The sequence below is a fragment of the Carya illinoinensis genome, chromosome 1 (genome assembly GCF_018687715.1).
Source record: "Carya illinoinensis cultivar Pawnee chromosome 1, C.illinoinensisPawnee_v1, whole genome shotgun sequence".
Taxonomy (NCBI): Eukaryota; Viridiplantae; Streptophyta; class Magnoliopsida; order Fagales; family Juglandaceae; genus Carya; species Carya illinoinensis.
In genome coordinates, this window is record NC_056752.1 from 47,541,811 (window position 1) to 47,564,696 (window position 22,886).

General features: G+C 37.6%; 2 protein-coding genes across 8 annotated transcripts; one reads left to right on the top strand and one right to left on the bottom strand.

The window, feature by feature from the left end:
- Positions 1-989: 989 nt before the first annotated feature.
- On the top strand, positions 990-17,579 carry LOC122278701 (general transcription factor 3C polypeptide 5-like). 6 transcript variants are annotated; one of them, XM_043088899.1, is made up of 14 exons: positions 990-1,191; positions 1,289-1,577; positions 1,816-1,906; positions 2,223-2,289; positions 8,189-8,231; positions 8,853-9,024; positions 9,269-9,367; positions 10,533-10,601; positions 11,403-11,541; positions 13,925-14,120; positions 15,020-15,126; positions 15,225-15,264; positions 15,586-15,784; positions 17,357-17,579. In XM_043088899.1, the coding sequence occupies exons 1-13, from the start codon at positions 1,057-1,059 to the stop codon at positions 15,753-15,755; spliced, it is 1,617 nt and encodes a 538-aa protein (XP_042944833.1). In that variant the 5' UTR covers positions 990-1,056; the 3' UTR covers positions 15,756-15,784; positions 17,357-17,579. The 6 variants fall into 6 exon arrangements, with proteins under 6 accessions (XP_042944833.1, XP_042944825.1, XP_042944826.1 ...); XM_043088891.1 differs by lacking the exon at positions 17,357-17,579 and adding an exon at positions 16,765-17,266; XM_043088892.1 differs by lacking the exon at positions 17,357-17,579 and adding an exon at positions 16,780-17,266.
- Positions 1,581-22,747, bottom strand: LOC122278725. 2 transcript variants are annotated; one of them, XR_006229335.1, is made up of 7 exons: positions 22,270-22,747; positions 21,084-21,278; positions 20,366-20,482; positions 20,072-20,221; positions 19,362-19,420; positions 18,292-18,491; positions 1,581-1,597 (listed from the first exon to the last, which is right to left on the bottom strand). XR_006229335.1 is itself a non-coding variant. In XM_043088911.1 (6 exons), exons 1-6 carry the CDS (start codon positions 22,513-22,515, stop codon positions 18,356-18,358), a joined length of 903 nt encoding a protein of 300 aa, XP_042944845.1. In that variant the 5' UTR covers positions 22,516-22,747; the 3' UTR covers positions 18,123-18,355. The 2 variants fall into 2 exon arrangements, 1 of the variants encoding a protein (XP_042944845.1); XM_043088911.1 differs by lacking the exon at positions 1,581-1,597 and having other exon boundaries at positions 18,123-18,491.
- Between the last annotated feature and the right edge of the window lie 139 nt (positions 22,748-22,886).

Below are 22,886 nucleotides of genomic sequence, written 5' to 3' on the forward strand. Positions count from 1 at the left end.
TACCAGGCTTTCCTTAAAAGGAAGCTCGATCTTGCTTGCGCTGATCGGTAGCGCTCGGGATGGTGCTGCTCCGGTCCCTAACGTCGATGCCGAAGGTTGGACCCACAATAACCTCCATTTTAGTTTCCGGATGGTCCCGATTGAGAATTTCCTGGAGAACTCAGCATGTTGTTGAGGAACATCAAGGAACTGCAGTGGGTGTCTCCACGCTCCAGTCATGGGTCAGAGGCTTAAATGAAAGAGATTTACGTGAGCTTGAGGAAGACAGCCGTGAGCTTGGACTAGTTGGTTCTTAGCAGCCTTTAGTGGCGTGAAAAGCTGAACATGGTCTTGAGAGAGAGATCCGAGAGAGAGGAAATATGGGCAAGCCCAGAGAACTCTTCTACCGGGTTTCAATCGTGAGTGGCCGAGCCATTCACGGCTTAAAACCTAGACCTTGAGCCACTCGGACGAGGATTCGAACACCTCGCAAAGTGAAAAATGGCAACGCAGCAAAACTGTTCGAACGAGACCAACATGTTGAGAGAAAGATTTGAGGGTAGTGATCTCCAGAAGGAGCTAGAGGTGGAAGATTTTTTTTTTTTTCTTTTACATCGTGCTGATAACGTGTTATAAACTCAATGAAAAGGGGAGAGTTTCAAGAGATTGAGAGAGAATGAGAGAGGAGATTTTCTTATTGATATGTTATCAAACTTATGAATTCCTTAAAGGATTCAACGATATATATAGGCGTACAAATGAGACTATGCTAGCTCACTATGCTAGTACTATACTGGCACTATGCACTATGCATATGTCGGCCAACTCACTATGCTAGTACTATGCTAGCACTATGCACTATATACTATGCACTTGATGGCTAGTTCAAGATGGTCATATAATTTATTTTACAATAATATTATTTTACAACATAATTAAAGATAATTTTAATTGATAGTTAAAAGACGACGATACAAACCGATTTATAACACTCAATTTTTTTCAAATAGTCACTTCTGCCAACCAGACTTCGTTTTGCCGTACTTACCTTCTTGCGACAACTTGTCAATAAGCGAAATGGGAGTGATACAAAACGGCGCCACATCCGGTGTATTGCCGAGCAGTGAGGCTTTCGCCGTCCACTATCCCGGCTACCCTTCTTCCACGGCACGTGCCGTTAAGACCCTCGGGGGCACCGAAGGAATCCTCAAGGCGCGTGCGCAAACTCCAACCCCTGCCGGTGTGCCTTTGAATTTTTTGTTTCCAATTGATAGTCTATGTTCTGAGAATCGTTTTTGTTGATTTTCAGGCTCGCAGTTCACAATCGAACAAGTTGGAGCTCCGTTTCCGCCCGGAAGATCCGTATTCGCACCCGGCGTTCGGGGAGCTCCGTCCCTGCGACAATTTGCTGCTGAAAATAGCTAAGAAAGAGTCCAGTACTGATGGTGGCCAAGTTTGCGCTGACATCGTTGCTCGCATCCCCGAGGCTTATCACTTCGAAGGAATGGTGGACTACCAGCATGTTGTGGCTGTCCATGCGGACGTTGCCAAGCGAAGGAAAAAGAGAAATTGGGCCGAGATGGAGGACCCACATTTCGGTGACTCTCTCTCTCTCTCTCTCGCAAGTTCAGAACTTGATTTGCCGTGTTAGGCTGTAACTAGTGTTGACTTAGAAGTTCAAGGCTATGGCTTTGAGTCCGGTTTTATTATATCAGTCACTCAGAACATTTTCCCGAAGGGTGATTCTTCCACTCACTCGAGTTTGTGTTATCTATTTTATGTTACTGTCTCACAGTCTATTATTTCTTTTGTTTTACCTTTTTTTCACTTTTAAAGAGAAGGGCGGTCTGATGGATGTGGATCAGGAGGATGTTATGATTTTGTTGCCCCCGCTTTTTTCGCTTAAGGATATGCCTGAGAATCTAGCGTAAGGCATTTATCTTATCTGGTAATATATTTGATGCTTTTTTCTTGTATTCGGCATCACAAGAAAGATTCAAAGAGAGAGAAGGATGAACAGGGATCCTCACTAGTTCTTGGAACTGTGTTTTCTTCCCCACGTTATAAAACTTCCAACATTTGAGGTTATGCTGTATATTAGTACTTGAAGTCAAATTTAACTAAATTTTAATAGAATAAAATCATCCAACTTAGATATGTGCTTCTGATGGAGCCATCAGATATCTATAGTTTGAATTCTGATCGTTTCTTGAGCTGGTTTTAATTATCCTTATATCTTTCAGGTTAAGACCACCGCCCACATTAAGTTCGAAAACAAAACAAGATGAAGTTGTGCAACAAGATTGGAAGGTATTTTTTTCACTATAAGTGGCAATCATATAGACATGAAATTTTATTGTTAGAACAAATTGGCTAGTCTGATGCTATGGTAGTTCTCATTAGCTGCTTCTTATATGACCTATGACGCATATGAGAAGATTTTCAAACCAATTGCATCCATGTACTGAGAAACATAGCTTTTCTTTAGCTGTAGCAGTTTGATAGGCTGCTGGGTTATATGGATTCAATCACTTGGAAGTAATCAAGCAGTTATTATAAGTTTCCATTATCATGGCCTTTAATGTTTATCCTGCAATTTAGCTTAGTATTATGAAACTCAAAACTAGAATTTGTGCTACTCGAGTGAAGTTGATGTTAGGATTATACCCATCTATGAAGCTTTGTAAGCTTCTATTAATAAGATCTTCAATGTCCAAACTCTACGTGCACTGGTACTTTTCTTTGAAGTAGTATCGGGACTCAAGACGAATCTTGGTAAGTCTGAGATGGTTCTGGTGGGTGCGGTTTCAAATATATGCAGTTTAGCAAGCTTTTTGGATTGTCAGGTGTCCTCTTTGCCATTGAAATATCTAGGTCTTCCGCTGAGAGCAACTTTTAAGGCTATAGCTATATGGGATGGGATGGTGGAGAAGATAGAGAAAATGTTGGCTGGTTGGAAACGGGTGTATTTATCAAAAGGGGGTTGTCTTACCCTCATTAAGATCACCCTTACAAACCTCTCCACATATATATGTATATATATTTATCTCTATTTCCTTTGCTAGCAGGGGTGGGGAACAAGATTAGAAACTCTTTAGGGCGTTCTTATGAGGTGGCATGGGGGAGGAGAAGAAATTCCATCTGGTTAGATGGAAGACAGTTTGTGCTCCAGTTGTGTAGAGGGGTTGAGAGTATGTGACTTAAGAGTTTTTAATAAAGCTTTACTGGGGAAATGGTCATGGAGATATCACTCGAAGGAGGGTTCATTGTGGAAGGAAATTATTGACACTAGATATGAGGCTACTTGGGGTGGATGGTGCTCCAATGAAGTGAGAGGCGGGTATGGTGTGAAAATATGGAAGTTTATAAGAAGGGGGTGGTTATGTTTTGAAAAACATATTCGATTTGTAATTGGAGAAGGCAATCGAATTAGTTTTTGGTAAAACGTGTGGTGTGGAGATTATGCATTGGAAAGAGCATTTCCGGCTCTTTTTCGTGTTGCTGCTAATAGGGAGGCTTCAGTGGCAGATATGCAGTTATTCTCTCATAGTTCTTATTAGTGGAATATTCTTTTTAATATGAATTTTCATGACTGGGAATTATCTATTGTATCAGATTTTCTCATCCTCCTATATTCCATGAGACTCCTATGGCACGGTGTGATCGATTGAAGTGAAGTTCTAATAATCACTAGAAATGTACTGTTAGGGCGTACCATAAAATTTTGTCAACGCAAGATCATCCTCCGATTCCTTGGAAGAACATTTGGAGGTCTCGTGTGCCTTCTAAAGTAGCCTTCTTTGTATGGAATGCTGCTTTTGGGAAGATTTTGACCACAGATAATCTGAGGAAGAGGGGGTGTGTAGCAATGGATTGGTGTTATACATGTAAAAGGATGGAGAATCTGTGGACCACCTCCTACTATATTGTGAGATTACAAGGGAATTATAAGATGAGATTTTTCAAATGGTTGATGTTGCTTGGGTTATGCCTTTGAGGGTGGTGGATTTGTTGGGTTGTTGGAGGAAGATGCAAGACTGCCATCAAGTGGCAGTAGTTTGGAAGATGATCTTGCTGCGTATCATGTGGCGTATTTGGTCGAAAAGGAATGTGTGCTGCTTTGAAGACAAGGAACGCACTATGGCAGAGTTGAAGAACTTTTTTCTCCACACTTTACTGCTTTGGTTTTCCGCTATTGTACTAAACAGGGACAATGTTTATGATTTCCTGTCTTTAATTCATCGCTCCTAGAATGTATTTAGGTGTTCTTATGTATACTTCATGTGTACACAAGCTATGCCTATTTCATTCAGATCAATAATATTTATCTTTTACTTGCCTTTAATGTACCCACTTAGGTGGGGCATCAGAGTTGTAATTCAGGCGTTGTCATTGTTTGATTAATAAAATTATTTATTTATCAAAAAAAAAATATTATCTTTTACTTAAAAAAAAAGAAAAAAAAAAGATCTTCAGACTCTTGGGTGTGGTCTGTTTTTAGTCCTCATGGACATGTTTGAGGAAAGCTGAAGGTCCTCCTTATTTAGCAAAAAGCTTGACCATTGATATATTAGGATTTATTAAATGAGAAACATGCTAGGCCTAGTTTTGATGAAGATTTTCCTTCTCTAAGTAGATCTAGAAAAGGATATGAGTTTTTTTGTTTTTTGTTTTTTTATATAAATAAGAGATAAGATATTATTGATTTGAATTAAATAGGCATAGCCCGTGTATACAGGAAGTATACATAAGAACATCTAAATACATTCTAAGTGTGATAAATTAAAGACAGGAAATCATGAACGTTGTCCCTGTTTAGTACAATAGTGGAAAACCAAAGCAGCAAAGTGTGAAGAAAACAGTTCTTCAGCTCTGCCATAGTGCATTTCTTATATTCAAAGAACCACGCATTCCTTTTTGACCAAATACACCACATAATACATAACGGGATCATCTTCCACACTGCTGCCACTTGATAACAACGTTGTATCTTCTTCCAACAACCCAACAAATCCACCACCCTTGAAGGCATAACCCAAGCACCATCAACCCTGTGAAAAATATCATCCCACAGCTTCCTTGTAACCTCACAATGCAGTAAGAGGTGATCCACATATTCTTTATTCTTTTTACACAAATAACACCAATCTGTCAGTACACAATTCATCTTCTTCAGATTGTCCGTGGTCAGGATCTTCCCAAGAGCGGCATTCCATACAAAGAATGTCCGTGGTTAGAAGGCACACGAGACCTCCAACTGTTATTCCAAGGAATTGGAGGATAATCTTGTGTTGACAAAATTTTATAGTAAGCCTTAATAGTACATTTCTCATGATTGTTAGATCTTCACTTCAATCGATCACACTGAGCCAGAGGAGTCCCCATAGAGTATAAGAGACTGAAAAAATCTAATACAGTAGATAATTTCCATTTGTGAAAATCCTTGTTAAAAAGAATATTCCATTGATGAGCACAATGAGAGAGTAGCCACAAATCCGCCACTGAAGCCTCCCTATTAGTGGCAATACGATAGAGAACCTAAAAAACTTTCTCCAAAGCATAATCTCCACACCACACATCCAGCCAAAAACTGACTCGGTTGCCCTCTTCGGCTACAAATCGAATATGTTTCTCAAAGCATGACCACCCCTTCCTTATAAACTTCCATAAACCCACACCATACCCCCCTCTCACTTCGTTAGAGCATCAACCACCCCACACAGCTCCATATCTAGCGTTGATAACTTCCTTTCACAATGATCTTGCTTCCGAGTGATATCTCCATAGCCATTTCCCCAATAAAGCTTTATTAAAAGTTCTTAAGTCACACACTCCCAACCCCTCTGTACAACTGGAGCACAAACTGTCTTCCATCTAACCAGATGAAATTTCTTCTCCTCCCCCATACCCCCCATAAGAATGCCTTAAAGAGCTTTTCAATCATGTTCCCCACCCCTACCAGCAAAGGAAACAAAGACAAAAAATAAGTGGAGAGATTAGTAAGAGTGCTCTTAATAAGGGTGACGACCACCCTGTTTTGGTAAATACACCCGTTTCCAACCAACCAACCTTCTATCTATCTTCTCCACCACCCCGTCCTAGATAGCTCTAGCATTAAACATTGCTCCCAATGCAAGACCCAAGTATTTCAGTGGCAAAGAGGATACCTGACAGTCCAAAAGGCTTGCTAAACTGAGTATATTTGAGACTACACCCACCGGAACCATCTTAGACTTGTCAAGATTTACCTTAAGCCCCGACACTGCTTCAAAGCATAGTAACAATGCACGTAGAGTTTGGATCTGGCTATTATCCGCTTCACAAAAAAGTAAAGTATCATTTGCAAAAAAAATGTGTGAGACTATAATTGAGCCACTAGAACCATTACCCACCTGGAAACCAGATAAGAACCCTCTACCAACAGCAGCCTGCACCATTCGGCTAAAAGCCTCCATAACTATAACAACAGAAAATGAGATAGGGGGTCTCCTTGCCGCAAACCTAAAGAACTATCGAAAAAACCAGCAGGTGTACCATTAACTAGAACTGAAAACCAGGTGGTAGAAGTACAATGACGCATCCAAGCAATCCACCTATCACTAAAGCCACACCTCCTAAGCAGGTGTAAGAGAAATTCTCAGTTCACATGATCATAGGCCTTCTCCATGTCAAGCGTGCAAAGAATACCTTATCCTCCCTCCCTCAATCTATGGTCCAAACACTCATTTGCAATGAGTACCGAGTCAAGAATTTTTCTCCCACGAATAAATGTGTTTTGAGGCTTGGAAATAATATGTTCCATCACAGGACTTAACCAGTTGGCAAGAACCTTTGAGATAATCTTATAGGGCGAAAATCCTCAATAATCAAAGCCTCGTGTTTCTTGGGGATGAGAGCAATGAACATCGCATTAAGGGATTTTTCAAACTTTTGAAAAGAGTGAAATTCCCTAGAGACCTGCATAACATCATCTTTTATGATATCCCAACAAGTTTGAAAGAAACCCATTGAAAAACCATCTGGACCCGGCACTTTGTCCTTAGCCATGCCGGAAATGACTTTATAAATCTCATCTTCATCAAAAGGTCTCTCCAAAACCTGCACACTCTAAGAGTCAATTGCCTCAAAGGATAAGGCATTAAGCTTCGGCCTCCAACAAGCCGGTTCTGTGAGAAGGGTCTCATAATTGTGCAAGTGAATTGAAAGCTGTTTTTGACTGCATTACTTTTCATTGAAAGAGAATATTTGTGCAAGGTCAGGAAGAGTTCACCATGCTTGTCTACTGGATGATGTTGTCTTCACATGTAGTTGGTTGCAAGTTATGAAATCATCTAGTCCTGAAATAGAAGCGTTTACAATTAGTTTTTGAAAGCACCAAGTGAGCAACACAAAAATCGATTTTTTTTTTAAAAACATGTAAGAGATTGAGGAGGGCTCATACTCATGTTTCCATTGAATTCTCTGGCTCAATTATTTTTGCTGAACTGTTTGCTTGGTGAGTTAGGCCTAGTGGAACAATCCAATGGAAGAGATGCTAGTTTGATTGGTGACTGCATGTCTTAGTTTCTTATGAATTTATTGTTCTCTGGAGTCTTGAATCTATAGCCACTGCTTCTAATGTGTGGAGCGATCAATCTATTTCTTAGTTACCTCTGATGTAGCTTAAGACTCCTTGCCCCTAGGAGTTTGAGCTGGAGTTGTGACACTCAGTGTCCTATGGATTTTGTGCCTTTGGATGGTCAATCTGACCTTGACTAATTACATATTTTTGGTGATCTGGCATAGATGAATGCTTGCCAAGCATGACCCATTTGTATATCCACTTCTAGGCTTTATTGCTGTCAAAATTGCTTCTTTTCTTCCTTGTTGATTTTGACAATTCCTTCTAGTTTTGGATGTAATTTCATTTTGCTTGCAGGGATCTTTATTTTGAGTTATTTCATACTTCCTCTCAAGATCTTTCTTTTGACTCAGTACTCCAATCTGTCTTTTGAGTTATTCATGATTTTCTTCTAGCTTTTGCTATTTTCTCATTAGATGTGCCTCTTGTATGCATCTTATTTACTCGGGCTACATCTTTTGCATTTTTTGATAAAATTTTCGTCTACTTAACCCAAAATAAAATTTGTTTCATTCCAAATAACCTATTTTTCAACTATCTTGTCAGTGTATAATTTTTAAAAGTGACGCCTTTTTATTTTGGGTGCAGATGGATATGGAGCCAGTTCTTGCAATTGATTTTAACATTAAAGATATCCTGTTTGTGTGACTTCAATATAAATAATTATTTTAGAAATCATGATTGGCGAATCTAGATAGAGATACAAAGATGCATACTATGTAGGTATAAGTTATTATAAAGTTTAATCATGCAAACACCCTTAGATAACGAAGAGGCATATGACACACCTAAAGCGTCAAAACCTATGTCATAAATGCTTCTTACATCTCCCTAAAATTATTTTTCCATTTGAATAGGGAAAAAGCTGTATCCCAATGTTTGAGCCATCTCCAATACATGTCCAGTGGTATCCAATAAGATCAGAGATGCGTTGGAATATCTGAGAAGTACCCAACACTTAAAAGGTGCAAACATGGTTTCCCGTAAAAGTATCAATGCTCAGGCAGTGGCAATATCAAATGCTTGAATTTGTTCTAGCTACTGAAGTGAAGACCATACCTCAAATTAAAATAAAAAAAATCTTTGTGAGTAAATTATAAAGCCCACATGGGGATAGATACTTTGGAGTTTTAATGTGACTTTATGGACCACTAGCATGAAATAAGTAAAACATGTGTTTGGAGTTTTGAGAAATCTCAACATGTGTTTTCAATCCTTTTCTTTTCATCCATGTTGCACTTAACAGTCATACAGATTCCTAAGAGAGTCAATTGGGAGGGATATGTACCTCAAGGATCAGATCAATGGGAGTGGCAGATGCTTCTATCAAATCTTTTTGATGAGCGACCTATATGGCCCAAGGAATCACTGACTGAACGTTTGCTTGATAAGGGCTTAACTTTTACAGTCGAGATGTTTAGAAGGTATTTAAGTGTTTTCTTTTGTATACTTCCTGGGTACATGGGCTTTGCCTATACATTTGTTTCTAATAAAATTACTTCTTACTTATATAAAAAAAAAAATGTTTAGAAGGTATTCTTTGGAAACTTCCCCATTTGTAGTTAAATTTTTTAGTGGGCTGATTGAAGATGATTAGATTTGAGAATTTTGTGGAACTTGGATGGATCTGATATTTGGCACTGACCTTGCATTTGTCTGATCTTGCAGGCTTCTGTCTAGGATTGCATACTACTTTTCAAGTGGACCATTTCTCAGGTTTTGGATCAGAAAAGGATACGATCCTCGCAAGGATCCTGATTCTCGCATGTGAGGATTCTTGAATAATGTCCAAACTTCTATTTCTAATCAATATCAAATGCATTAGTGAGAACTCTTCAAATTTTTCATTTTGGTTGTGAAAAGACAGAGTTAGCTATTTTTGCAAGGAATCATGAAGACACATTCTTGCTTTTCATATTTTCAAGTCTGAATAGTTAAATTAATGATTCAATATGTGTGATAGGATAAGCCATAACTGCTTTAATATTTGTTTGAATTGCTCTTCTTAAGTGTGGTGAAAGCATTACTTATTAAAAAAAAAAAAAAAGTTATGGTGAAGGCATTAGAAAATGCTCACCACATAGTTTGATATGGCATAAGTCCATTTTGCAGCGTAAATTTTAACCAAAGCTGGAGACTTAAACTTAAACTATTCAAAACATGGCAATCTTGTTATCTAATATTGCAAACTCCAATAAGATCCCAACACATCCTTGCTTTCTCGTGTGATGTTCTCTCTCTTCCGGTTTGGTGGGTATCAGTGGTTCCATGTAAGTGAGTTAACTTCGTTGCTCCTCTCTAGCCTCTCTGGATATGGAATTGTTAGCAGTAGCAAGATTTTACTCTTGACCTTTCAGAAGGGTAGGATCAGGATAATCTTTGATAATTCAGTGCTTTTCTTCCCTTTACGAGGGTCAGAGTTAGATCCTTATACCTACTCATATTGTTCTCTTATATGACTACAATACATTTTCATTTTGACTAATTATTTCTGTAATTGGGGGCGAGAAGGACTAAATCAGTAGGGAGTCACCCTTATTTAAAACTTGGATTTTTTTCACTTGTGAATAAAAAAAGAGAAGGGGAAGAAAGGACAGGCACCTGATGCTGTTATAAAATTGAAGCAATTGACTAAAATAAAATCTTTGGTTTGACTTAGTTGCAGCATGTGCATAGACCTGCCTTTATGGTACTTCAGAGTTTTCATCTGTTTTAAGACTTCTCAGAAGCAAAGTGGGTGGAAGTTGTTTCTGAAATTGTTACACTAACAACTTGCATGCTCATTATTTTCGAAGAAGATACATAAGATAAAAATGTGGTGTGTTTGTATATGCATATACTTCTATCTCGTACAATTAATGCTTATTGGAATTAGAGTGATTTGGAATATTTACCATTTTGATGCTTAGCTCCAGAGTATTTACTTTAGCAGATATCAGAGAATTGATTTTCGTGTACCACAACCATTACGAAGTTATTGTGACGCTAATGCAGCCAAAGGGTAACTTCTTTTCAGAGTTTTCTCCTTTTGCTTTAGGCATCTTTTTTAGGGCACTAATTCATTGTTGTATTTAGTCTAAGCAAAATGTGTCTCATAGTTACCAGAATATGCATTATTTTTGGATTTGTTTGAAAAATAGTGCCCATTTTGTTGTTTTGCATGCCTTTTTTATTTTATTTTATTTTTTTACAGATATTGGTATACTCTACTACCGATAAAAAATAAAATTAAAAAAAAAAAGAAAAAAAGAAAAGAAAAAAAAGAAAAGAAAAGGATATTGGTATTCTATACTGGATATGCTTGATGTAAATTTCTGGTGCCACATGAAGTTTAGTTTCATGCAGGGCACCTTTGATGAATTTAATTTTAGAGTTATTTGCAATGAAAGGTGGTCATGATTTATTTATTTATTTATTTATTTTTGGGATCAGTAATCAATAGGTTTTATTGATAGAAAACAATAGGCATAGCCCATGTATACAAGACGTATACAAGAGAAAGGTGGTCACAATTTTGGAAGACAGACTAAGATTCTGTGGACTTTTCATGGTTTATCGTATGGATTAGCTAAAACCATTGAAACAGGGAACAACTGCCTATAGTTGGAGGAGAGGAATAAGAATAGAAATAAGAAGAGTGCTGAATGAAGAACCTAGGCAACGTAGCAAACTGAATTGTTCAGTTTCTCATAAACAAAACTCTAATTTCACTGGAGTACAATAGATCATATTTGCGAACTTTGATTCCTTCATCATCAATATGAATGTTGATGTTGATGTTTTTTCTTTGTACTTGATGCAGATTAAAGCATAGATGGGAGGAAATATGTGCATTTCAAGTTTTTCCTTACAAGTTCCAGACATCATTGCAGTTTTTTGAACTTGCCGATGATTACATTCAACAAGAGATAAGGAAGCCTTTAATGCAGACAACTTGCACGGTGATTTTCTTATATTGAGCTTTGTTAAAAATATTTTTCTTCTTCCCTATGTGTTGACGTATTTGTTTATATCTGTATCACACACATGCAACTCACAACTTGCTTAGTTTTCATTTATTTTTTCTCAAATTTTTAGTTTAACTTACTTTATGGCTCTATCATCTCTCATCCAAAGCAATTTGGTCTTGAGGGTTCATTTGGCAATCTCTTAAGGTGATAACTAAGTTCTATTATCTGCCTCTGTTTCTTAACTGGGTACTTTCTCTTGTATGCATCGTGTGTACTTGGGCCATGCCTGTTGTTCTTATTAATAAATTTTTTTATACCTATCGGAAAAATATCTTGGACTAGGAGTGACTCGGGGCAGATCAAATGATTATTTCCTTCAATTAGTACTTGGGGCAGATCATCATGCCTTTACTCACGTCGGATGATTTGCTGGCTTGCGCATAGTTAAAGCCGTTACTCCACTTATAGGTTCAGAGAAGTAGAATGCCTGCTGTTTGACAAGGTTTTTTTCAAATGATATTTTTGCAATGTCTTGAACTTGTTACTATAACTTTTATAGGTCACTTGGACTCCTGTACACCAGAGGCAATTGCCATGTGGCATTTACTTTAGCAAGTTGGCATTTTACAGGTTGCACTTTTTTGTTGATTGGAACTCTCATTGAATTAGAATCCCTTTTTAATTCATCTTCTGTTCTTTTCATTTTGTTATATCTTTAGAGGGAGAACATGGAATTAAAAGAATAAAAGAAAGCTTGCTGGAGTTTGGTCCACCACCATGCTGAAATTGTGATGGTTAGAAACACTAATCATGAGAGGAACAGAAGGGCGACAGATGACCGCAAACTTAAATATTTATGTGAAGAGAAATTTCTCATGACCCAAATTATTTAAATACACAATACATCATGTCAAATTATGTATGGCTTGATGCCAGTATGACAACGTGAAAGAGAGAGAGACTTCAAGTTACAATTCCAAAATGAAATCTTATATCATTTAGCTGTTGTCAAAGGAGGACCAAAAGAAAGCATCTATTTTCCATAGAAACTATAATGGTTGGAATGCATTTGTGTACTTCTAGTGTACTTGGGCTATGCCTATCTTTATATCAATGAAATAACTTATTACTTATAAAAAAAAGAAACTATAATGGTTGGATTATTAAACAAACACTACTAGGCACTTAGGCATCCCACTCATAGATTGAGGAAACACTAGTCCCATGGTAAGAAAACACCATTTCCGAAAGGAAAATAACACCCCGCATAGCTCACCATAGGGTACCTTGTGCAAAGATCCCAAATAAAGAGTACACTGCATTGGCTGAAGACCAACACTTAACCCCCGATGAAGCCATGGAGAAATCCTAGAAATGCTATTTCCTCTTACGTTTCTTTTTGTGTTTTCTTCCTTGAATAAATAGGTTAGAATTGATGACCATTTTTGGCACAAGAGGTCTTACAGAGTTTTTTGATAAGTAAGAAAAAATATTGTTAATAGAAAAGAGCACTGCATTGGCTGAAGACCAACACTTAACCCCCCGATGAAGCCATGGAGGAATCCTAGAAATGCTGTTTCCTTTTATGTTTCTTTTTGTGTTTTCTTCCTTGAATAAATAGGTTAGAACTGATGACCATTTTTGGCACAAGAGGTTTTACAGAGTTTTTTGGTGAGTAAGAAAAAATATTGTTAATAGAAAAGAGGCATAGCCCAAGTACATAGGAAGTATGTATGGAATACACGTAGTGACAACTAGGACTAGGACTTAGAGAACGATACAAGCAAATTGTGAAGACTAGTCCCATCACAATCAATGACAGAAGCCCGAGTAAATAGAGTGTTGAAGAAGAATCTTTTCAGCTCCTCCAAGGAACACTCCTGATCTTCAAAACACCTACCATTCCTCTCCATCCAAAGGCACCACATAATACACTGAGGAATCATATTACCCCTTAGATCCCCTCCAACACCTAAAAATGTCCTGATCCTCCAAGGAACACTCCTGATCTTCAAAACACCTACCATTCCTCTCCATCCAAAGGCACCACATAATACACTGAGGAATCATATTACCCCTTAGATCCCCTCCAACACCTAAAAATGTCCACTACCCTTCTGGGCATAACCCATGCCACTATGGTCTGGTTGAAAATACCATCCCACAAGAGTCTTAAAGATTTTAGAGAACATTTGCCAAATATTTTTATAAAATTATTTCTTACTGCCATATAGTTGATTTAGTGATAGAAATCCTACTATATTTCTATGTTTAATATATGTCTACCATTTGCATATAGTGTGGGTATCTAAAATTTACTAGCTATCTACTTGGTTTTATGGGATCATATTTAGCTTATCGTTTAGTCTTGCAGTTTGGAACAGGATGGTTCTCATACCATATGCTGAATTGCTTAAGACAGCGTCTTATGGTGAGGTTCCTATCAATCTTCCCTAAACCTGGTGCAGAAAACTTACTTAGAGCTGCTTCTGAAAGGTTTGAAAAGTTAAAGAAGGAATGCAACAAGAGTGCCTTAAAGCCTGGTGAAGTGCAACAGCAAACCAATGCAGGTACCAATTGATGACTAAACTTGAGGACTCTTCACGATTGTAAAATCTTTTCAATTATAATATTAATAGCCGGGACTCTTCCTCACATTATATGGTAAACCACAAATTCCCCTGCCCCTGGGTTTTCTTCTCAAACCAAATATGCAAAAAGACACGAAATTCAAACAACCTCAAAAGGATGATCTATATGTCATTTAATCTATCCTTTCAGATGATCATGCCAGAACTGAAATGATATTACTATAAACTCTGTCAGAGAGATGGAATATAAGTTGAACCGTGGGTTTTTGAATCCTATACGTGCACCCTAGGATCAGTGTGATCAAACGGGACAGAAACCAGAGTTTTAATAGTGTGTAGGTCTGATCACCTGATAAATGCTAACTATTTTAAATCCTGAGATTTTTTGGTATCACCCTGCTCTTTGTGCTTTTCATTATAGCCTGTCAAAATATTCCAAAGGAACTCTGGTAATAGATCAGCAATCATGTCAACCTGACATTTAACAAGAACATTGCTAGCCTAGCTCTTTAGTCCCATCCCTTTCTTTGTTAAATCTATAAAAATCTTGTCAATGTTATGAGAATTGTTTAACTATTTTTCCATTATAAAAGTATCAAATATTTTTGTTATGGGCCGTGTACCAGAAGACCCCTTAATGAATCACTGCTGGAGTAAAAGGCCAATGATGGCCTGTTATGCCATTTTGCTATCTGCACGAAATCTTGGGATTAAAAGTTTGCTTTCGTGTCCATTCCTCAAGACTTGTTTACTTCTTTTCATGACATGTTACATGTGTGTTTTATATCTGTGTGCGACCAGCCCATTGTGAGAATCTTTACTTGCATGCTCGTTCAGTTTTGTAATTTTGACAGCCCTGATTAAATTTAATGATGTAGAATCTACAAGAAATGAAGATGAGGAACCCAATAATGTTGAGGAAGAAGAAGAAGATGAAGTTGACAATGCTGAAGAAGAATTGGATCAATACGAGGCACTTGATCTGGTATTGGCTTTTCCATGTTCTGACTTTACATTTTGCTGGATATATACTGTGCCTTTTTTATCCTAAGTGTGCCTAATATCATGCTCTCATGTTTCCAGGCCGAAGAGGACAGTGAAATATATCTGCAGGCACAAGCATGTATCCTTATACCATGAAGATCCTGGCCTTTTTTCGTGCCTTTAATTTTAGTATAATAATTAGTAGGCTGGCCCTCTCACAAGTTTTGCATAATCTTTATTGAGAGTAAAAAGAGAGAACCAATGAAAACAATATTTATTTGAAAGAATGGCGGTACTCTGACCAAAAAACCATTTCTATACAATGCAATGACGGAGATGCAAGTACAATTCCATATTCACAAAGATTCCTTCAAGTGAAAAAAAACAAACTGATGCTAACTGTTTTGGAAATGTTTTTGAAAATCTTCTGAAACCATTGGATTTCCTATATCATGCCTAGATCTCAACGTGGAGAACATCTCAGCAACCCATTTACAAGAGATATTTGATAGTTTTCCATCAACTGAAGCAGGTGGTGATAATACACATGATGCAAATGTAAGTGACGAAGAATATGAAATATATGAGCCAGATAGTGATGACGGCTACTCTGATGACAATGACAGCTAGCATCCATAGTTTGGTGAAGCTATATAGAGGTTTGTTCCTGTAGCATTTTTTTCCCCTCATGGTACGTAGTTGCAATACAGATATGGTTTCCAGCACAGTCGTAAATTATCAAAGGCTACTCCATGCTTTGTTTTCTACAACTAAAGAGTTGATGGGTAATGTGTGTTCATAAACAAAACATGTGCCAAGTGTTGGGCATATGTAACATTCCAAATTATAATGTAGACACAACCTAGGTTTTTCAAACTTAAATGTGCGTACTTGAAGGTTGGAAATGGTAAATTGAATGGAATACCAAAAGTTACTCTAATTTATACATAGTAGACTAGTAGTACCTCGTATGTGGATCAAAATTTCGATTAGGGCTACGTCAGATTTGATGCAAGTAGATTGGTTGTATAGGTGTCTGTTTGTTTGATCTTTCAGTAATATGGTTTAGTTCTGGATTTTTACACCTTGGTTTGGGATTTTTGAATCATTATAACCCATGGTATTCTCCTACCACAAGTGAGTGCTTATTAAATTGAATTGAAGTCTCGACCTCTTCCAAAAACAAATGTGTGGATCAAAATCAGGTACATGCGGTGTAGTTAAGATGAATTATCTGTCATCAGCAGCACATTGCTTTCTATGGATGCATATCTTACTGAGTACGGTCATATGTTTCATGTAGTAGTCATGACTGTCTTGGCTTAAATGTGAGTTGAATTTTGAGAGCAGTCATTTTTATGCAGAAGTCTCTAGTTAGGTGTTTCCCATGTGTACTACCTGTGTATGTGCGCTTTGCTTATTTCTATGAATATAATTTCTTGATTACCTATAAAAATAAAAATAAAATAAAAATGTTTTATGCAAAAGTTGCTTTAAGGTTAGAAACATTGATTTTCAAGACCTTGCTTAGCCTAGGCAGCAAGGTAGGCCCAACTCCGGGGAATGGCTTATCGGCTATGAGAGTATTGAGGTTACACTTTTCAGTATGAGTTTCCTAGTCTTGAATTCCTGGATGCAGTGTTGTTTACTTCAGGTATTTCATTCTATTTGCAAGCATTGGACACTGGAAATCCAGCCAAAAAAAAACATTGGACACGGGATTGAGAAGAAAAAAGTAGTCTTTCACATTCAATCTGATATTACTCGAAGAGGCATGCATCTAGGTGATCTTCATGCTCTGTATGTCGCACGCATTAGGGCACCGCAGAGCTTAAGGGGAGTTGGGGCTGTTCGTGGGCCAGGGGCACGGACGGCCTTAACTCGTTCTGCATGCATGATCCGTGTATGGGCTTTGGCTCAATTATCTATCTATAAAGCGTTAAGCCTTAATCGGCTCGGTAGTCAAGTAGTAGTTGTTTTACTATTTTACCCTTGTTGATTGTTATCAACACTTTACTGCTATTTGGTGAGGCTCTGGAGGCAGTAAGTAGTAGGATTTTACTATACAAGTGATTGTAGGCGTGTATGGGGAGAACCGACGAATCATTTTAACAAGAATACAATTTCTCTCAGTTTCTATCTATCTTCGTCTCTCTTCCTGTCTGTTTCTGAAGGATTCTAATTTCTCACCCCCTTTCAATCCTTGCATACCCTGGTGTGTTACACTGTAGCCCCGGGGGATGGGGGGAACTGCTCCAGCTTTCGGATCATATGTCGAGAATGCCGCCACCGCCGGCGGATTTAAAAGAAGTTTGATGAAGAACCTTTGGGATAAAAATGTGGGTGCATGTAATATAAACATGAGTCTTTGGAGGAAGTGAAAAAACCAATGCTTTTATATTTGTTAGTTGATGGCCTTAGAATCATTTAAATCAGGACTGATAATTTTAGATACGAAATAGAAATTTGAATATCTTTTCACAGATAAATATATTTCAAGTTTCACAAACAATAAAATAAGCATCTTCCGAGGGTTTGGTCCAGGGGGGTTTTCTTTAATTAAAAAGCTATGGGGATTCTATTTTAATTTTTTTTTTTTTAGTATTATTCGTGGAATTAAGCAATGTTTTCCAAAACAAAAGTACGAAAAAAGAAGAAAGAGGATAAGTACATTTTTCATTTTTGCAATGTTCAATTTCAATTACGTATAAAGTTACCATGCACCCCATATACATACTATCAATAGCCGTCAAGATTATGCCACCTGTCTTATAAAAAAAAAAAAAAAAGATTGTTTCATTCATCATAAAAGATGGATCTTGACAAAAATATATGGCATTAAAACTAAATGATAATTTAAGAAGCATGTTGCAACTTTTCTACATTTAGAGGATATAATTAATAGAAAATGGGTGGTAATTAAAATGTAATTTTCAAGAAAAAAGTTATGCCAAAGCGATGTAAAGTGTAAGCAACATGCACAAGCATACATTCAGATTGGTACATCTGTAATAATGTCATTCCTATTAATAATAAAACCAATAAGAAATCACCTCTTTCCAACAAAGGAAAGTGGGGAAATTGACCCCATTTCTTACTGTTACAATCTACAGAAACAATATCTGTCTTATTTCTTCTCCTAATTTACAAACAAAGAATAAGAAACCTCTCTCTCTCTCTCTCTCTCTCTCTCTCTCAAACAATGCATATACAGCAATGGGTAATTAGCTCTAGTCCAAGTAGAAAAGAGTCACAATCTTCCGCATATTTTTAGCCTCTTGACAAGTTTCCATAAGCAACCTACTATCATGGAATGCAAAGCAAATGACTTGTTGTACATGTGAAATGATATCCATATTGCACAGCCTGCAGTTTCACCATAAAAAGGCTATAAATTCCTGTTACTAACAATAGATGAAATTCATAAAAAGATTTGGTTGCCTGTCTGCCTGCCTTACTCAAACCTTGACCAACAGTTGCACCCATGCATAGAACAGGGCGTTCACGTAAAACTCACCTCTCAGATCATGTTAAGAACTCGTCAGCTTATAAGATGGATTATTTACTAGCCTAGACAGATATAAGTAACCTTGTGCCCACATTTCAACACGTTCTATTACATTGAAACCCAGAAAGAGTGCATCTAAAAGAAGTTCTGTGTTAGATGGAAGCAGACTAGGGTTAGATACAACGAGAGTAAATCACCATATTGCAAGGAGTTATGTGTTAGATAAACTAGATTTCATTCCTGATTCTCAAAGCAGTTTTTGCCAGAACAAATTTTATGGGTAAACAACTTTAGGTAGGCTTGTCACAAAGGTTCGTCAAGCTCAGAATTCTTGGTCTTGCTCAGTCACCTAGAAAAGTAAAACTCAACACTTCAGTTGAGATTTGCTCACAAACCCAAAGCTCACTACATGATGAACAGAGCAATGGTCAGAATAAAGTCAGCTCATCTCATTGACAGTTGAACCCATTGGCTCATGCCTGATACCAGTGAGTTTAGCTTTGATAAAACAGAATTTGTGGCACTTACTGCCACAGTTTTGATGGAGAGAAATTTGCAGAAGGGAAACTGATTCCCCTAGTTTCATAGTGAGGAGACGACTTTCCCTAATAGGCAACACCCTATCAGTACGGAACAACTAACAAGCAACTAGCCTTTTGCCTAACACCTAATATGAAATGATTTAAAAAAAAAAAAGAAAAAAGAAAAAAAAAAGAGCTATTGCAAACCTGCTTGCTTCTATCAGAGGTAGATGATCATTGTAAGGCTTCTCTATCACATTCTTCACCTGCAATCCCACAAAAATGATCACAACTGTACCCCCTTTTTCCTTTTTTTTTTTTTTTCCCTTTCAATTCCTTTTAGAGGTCAGAAAAAGAATAGACTTCATAGCTGGAACATATGTGAACTGTAACTGAACTTCCTAAGAAATTTTTTAGAAACATTTCAAGTCAGACCATAACACCTGAGTGTCAAAATTTTGCCTCAGTTGTTTAGAAAAATCAAGCCAGTCAGTCATAATATTTATCGTCAGCAATAATAGTCTCCCATGTAGGATTTGCATCGGAAAGTTTTCATGGTGTACAGCATAACAATTACTTTGCAAACTTATTACATGCTTGAGGCTAAAACAGATAATGCATTGAATCTAGAATTTGATAACTGTATGAACATCACCATGAAGAAATGATTGCATGTTAGAACTTTTTTTGCAGCTATTGCTGGATGATTATAATATTTAGAAGAATTTCCTTTCAGAAATTACGATAAATATTGGTCAAGCATATCAAGTAAGAAACAATGCAAAGTAACTATGACATGATTTGTATTTGGTTTATCTGATGGTTTAAAAACCATTAGAAAGATAATTGTAAAAACAATTAGTTCGAAATCAATGAGGATGAATGTAATGCAAGTGTGGGTATAACCGAACTCTTACTTTTGATAATAACTCTTGGCTCTCAGGAGGTTGCCTTTTTAAACTTTGAGGCAAAATCACTGTAAGCAGCTCTGGTTTCTCAGCCCTTAAAGCACCTCTAATGACAGCTGCATTAGTTCCAGATGCTCCAGATGTAAAAATGTGATTTTTCTGCAAGAAGTTATGCAGCAAGTCAGAAAGAGCAAAACTGAGGCAGCAAATAAGGAGCATATAATATATAAACATCTAATGTGCTCAATGAGTACCCACAATGCCACACACAAGATACACCAAGTTCAAATTACAGCATCTTACAGTTATAACCATAGCATAGCTAAGAATCTCGATAAGTTCTTGATGCATGAAACCCATATTCCGTGTTCCAAAAAAGCCAATAGCTCTAGGCCCTTGCTGTTGAATGGCCAATAACTCCTGCATAAAAAGAAAAAAACAAAAGACTTGTCAAAAAGGAAAAACCAAAAAGAAAAGACAAAAAACTTAATGTGGAAAAAAAATTCTTGCTATCTGACAAATTGGCACATAGGAGAAAACTAGGTGTGGTTGTGAAAATGTGTGTGTGCGCGTACATAAGGGAGAGACAGATGGTTCGGAGAATGCAGCTGTGCCAGTGATGCATGAGGTTTGAGACAGAGCCAGCAGGTATGGAAATATAAACCAAACACATATGGACACATGTAAGGTATGTATAACAAAGGGCAAATCAGTTACATATTTGGGGCAGCCTTGGACACTTTCAAAGTCCTGAATCCACCTCATTGTCCATCTGAATAACCCTTTATTTTTGTTTTTTTTTTTTTGTGGGGAGGGGGGGTGAAGCAGGGTCAATTTTTCAACCAGTCTCATTGTCATCCTTTCGTAATTAAACAACCCCCTCTCCCACACCCACTGCCCCCCCCCCCCCCCCCCCCCCCCCCCCCCCCTTCCCTCCCCAAAAAAGAAAAGGAAAGGAAAGGAAAATAAATAACAGAATTCATTAACCGAAGTACCAATTTCGAACACAATAATTACATACCTGCAGATAGTCTACATCTGGCACAGGGTTAAACTCTGATACCAGAACTGTCCCTGATCCTTCTACAATAGATTGAGCTTGTGTTGGAATTTGATTGCCAACCTCTTCATCTGAACCAAACTTGCTAATCACATTCTCCTCTTCATATTCCCAATTTTCCATGCCTTGATCCCTTCTCATATGTCCACAAAGCCACTATACCAGTAAATAAAAACAGAGCCCCTGGTAGTAAATCATTAGTGAAAACCAACTGCCCACAAGAGTGGTGATCGTACAAGTTCAAGCCAAAATGAGCTTTGATTCATGTTGATAGTGGAGTGATAGTCTTACAGTGCAATTTCCATCTATCAAACCTGATCATTTCGAGACCAAGGAAGTTTAAAGGGAGCTTAATTCTTCCCCGCATGTGATGATGCATGGTAACAAAGACATAATCACATCTCAAAATGGTAAACTAAGCAAAGCCTTATATTCTGACTGTTAGATAGAGTTCATATGAAACCAAAAATACAACTTTGAACATTACAGGTGTAGAGGATTATTGAAGTTCCATAAATGTGGATACATTATTATTCAAGTTCCACAAATATGGATACATTAAGGTCTATGACTTGGCACTTGGCACGTTTGACCAGGCAAATAAATCTACTAGCTGCGGTTGTCTCTGATTGAATAAGCAATGAACTTACAACAACAATTTAAATGTGGGGATCCACTTAGCGCACAATGCTTTCTAGAATATGTGTAAGATGGCATTAAACTAAAAAACTGAGCAAATTAATGGGATTTACACTTTCCAAAACATGAAACTAAAATGTAAATAGATCACAAAGAAGTTAAAGAACCCCATTACTGCATCTTTATGTCCACCACTCAGGAACCCTTCAATCACTAAACAAACAAGACCCTTTTAAAATATTCGTCGTAAATTAACATATGTAAAGCTAATTACAAATGGTAGCGACAGAAAGACAGAGACAGAGAGAATGCGACCAATGAATAGAGACCCATTATAGCCTATGCATTTAAACAGAAGCTAAGGATAAGAAACTCCCCAAAGCTAACAAATTTACGAACTTCTGCATCTAAAACATCTCAATCTACAAAGCCCGACTCTTAAATTCACCTACACGCGCGTGCGCGCACAGAGAGCGAGCGAGCGAGCGAGCGAGAGAGAGAAAGATACCGTTGGTCTGGAGAGAGAACGTCTGTGTTGTCGAATACATCTGCGGTGAGAACGAGTAAACGATGAAGATGACGGGGAACAGGGAGAATAGAGACTGAAATTGGGGCTTCCAAAACGGAGGGTTTTCAGGGATTTGCAAGGAAAATCTGGTGAAGAAGAAGTGGAGGAGGGAGAAGAGAAAGAAGTGGTGGTGGTGGTGGTGGTGGTCAGAGGCAACAGCAGTCTCGAAGGTAAGGGTGTAGTCATTCTTTCAGGTTGTCGGTCCCCAACTCAAAAACTTCTATTTGCTTTCTTTTTCTTGGGCAGCTTTCTTTATCCTCCTTTCTTCCTAATCCTCTTTCCGAACACCCTTTCAAGGAAGCTAAAGGGAAAATCCACAGAAAATCAGGATTTTCTCTTTAATGCCGCATTGGGATATAATATAGCCCGTCCGAGACTCCGAGATGTGGAAGGTTTCAATTTTCAAAGGAATTTAAGAAAAAATGGGTTTCACTTTTTCATATGCCCTTTTTGTTTTTTTATTTGTGACTGCTAAAAGGTTCGTCAGGATGCTTTCTAGTTAGCTTTGAATCTTTACCCTTCAAAAGTATCTCAAAAAAAATTGAACGAAAAGGAAT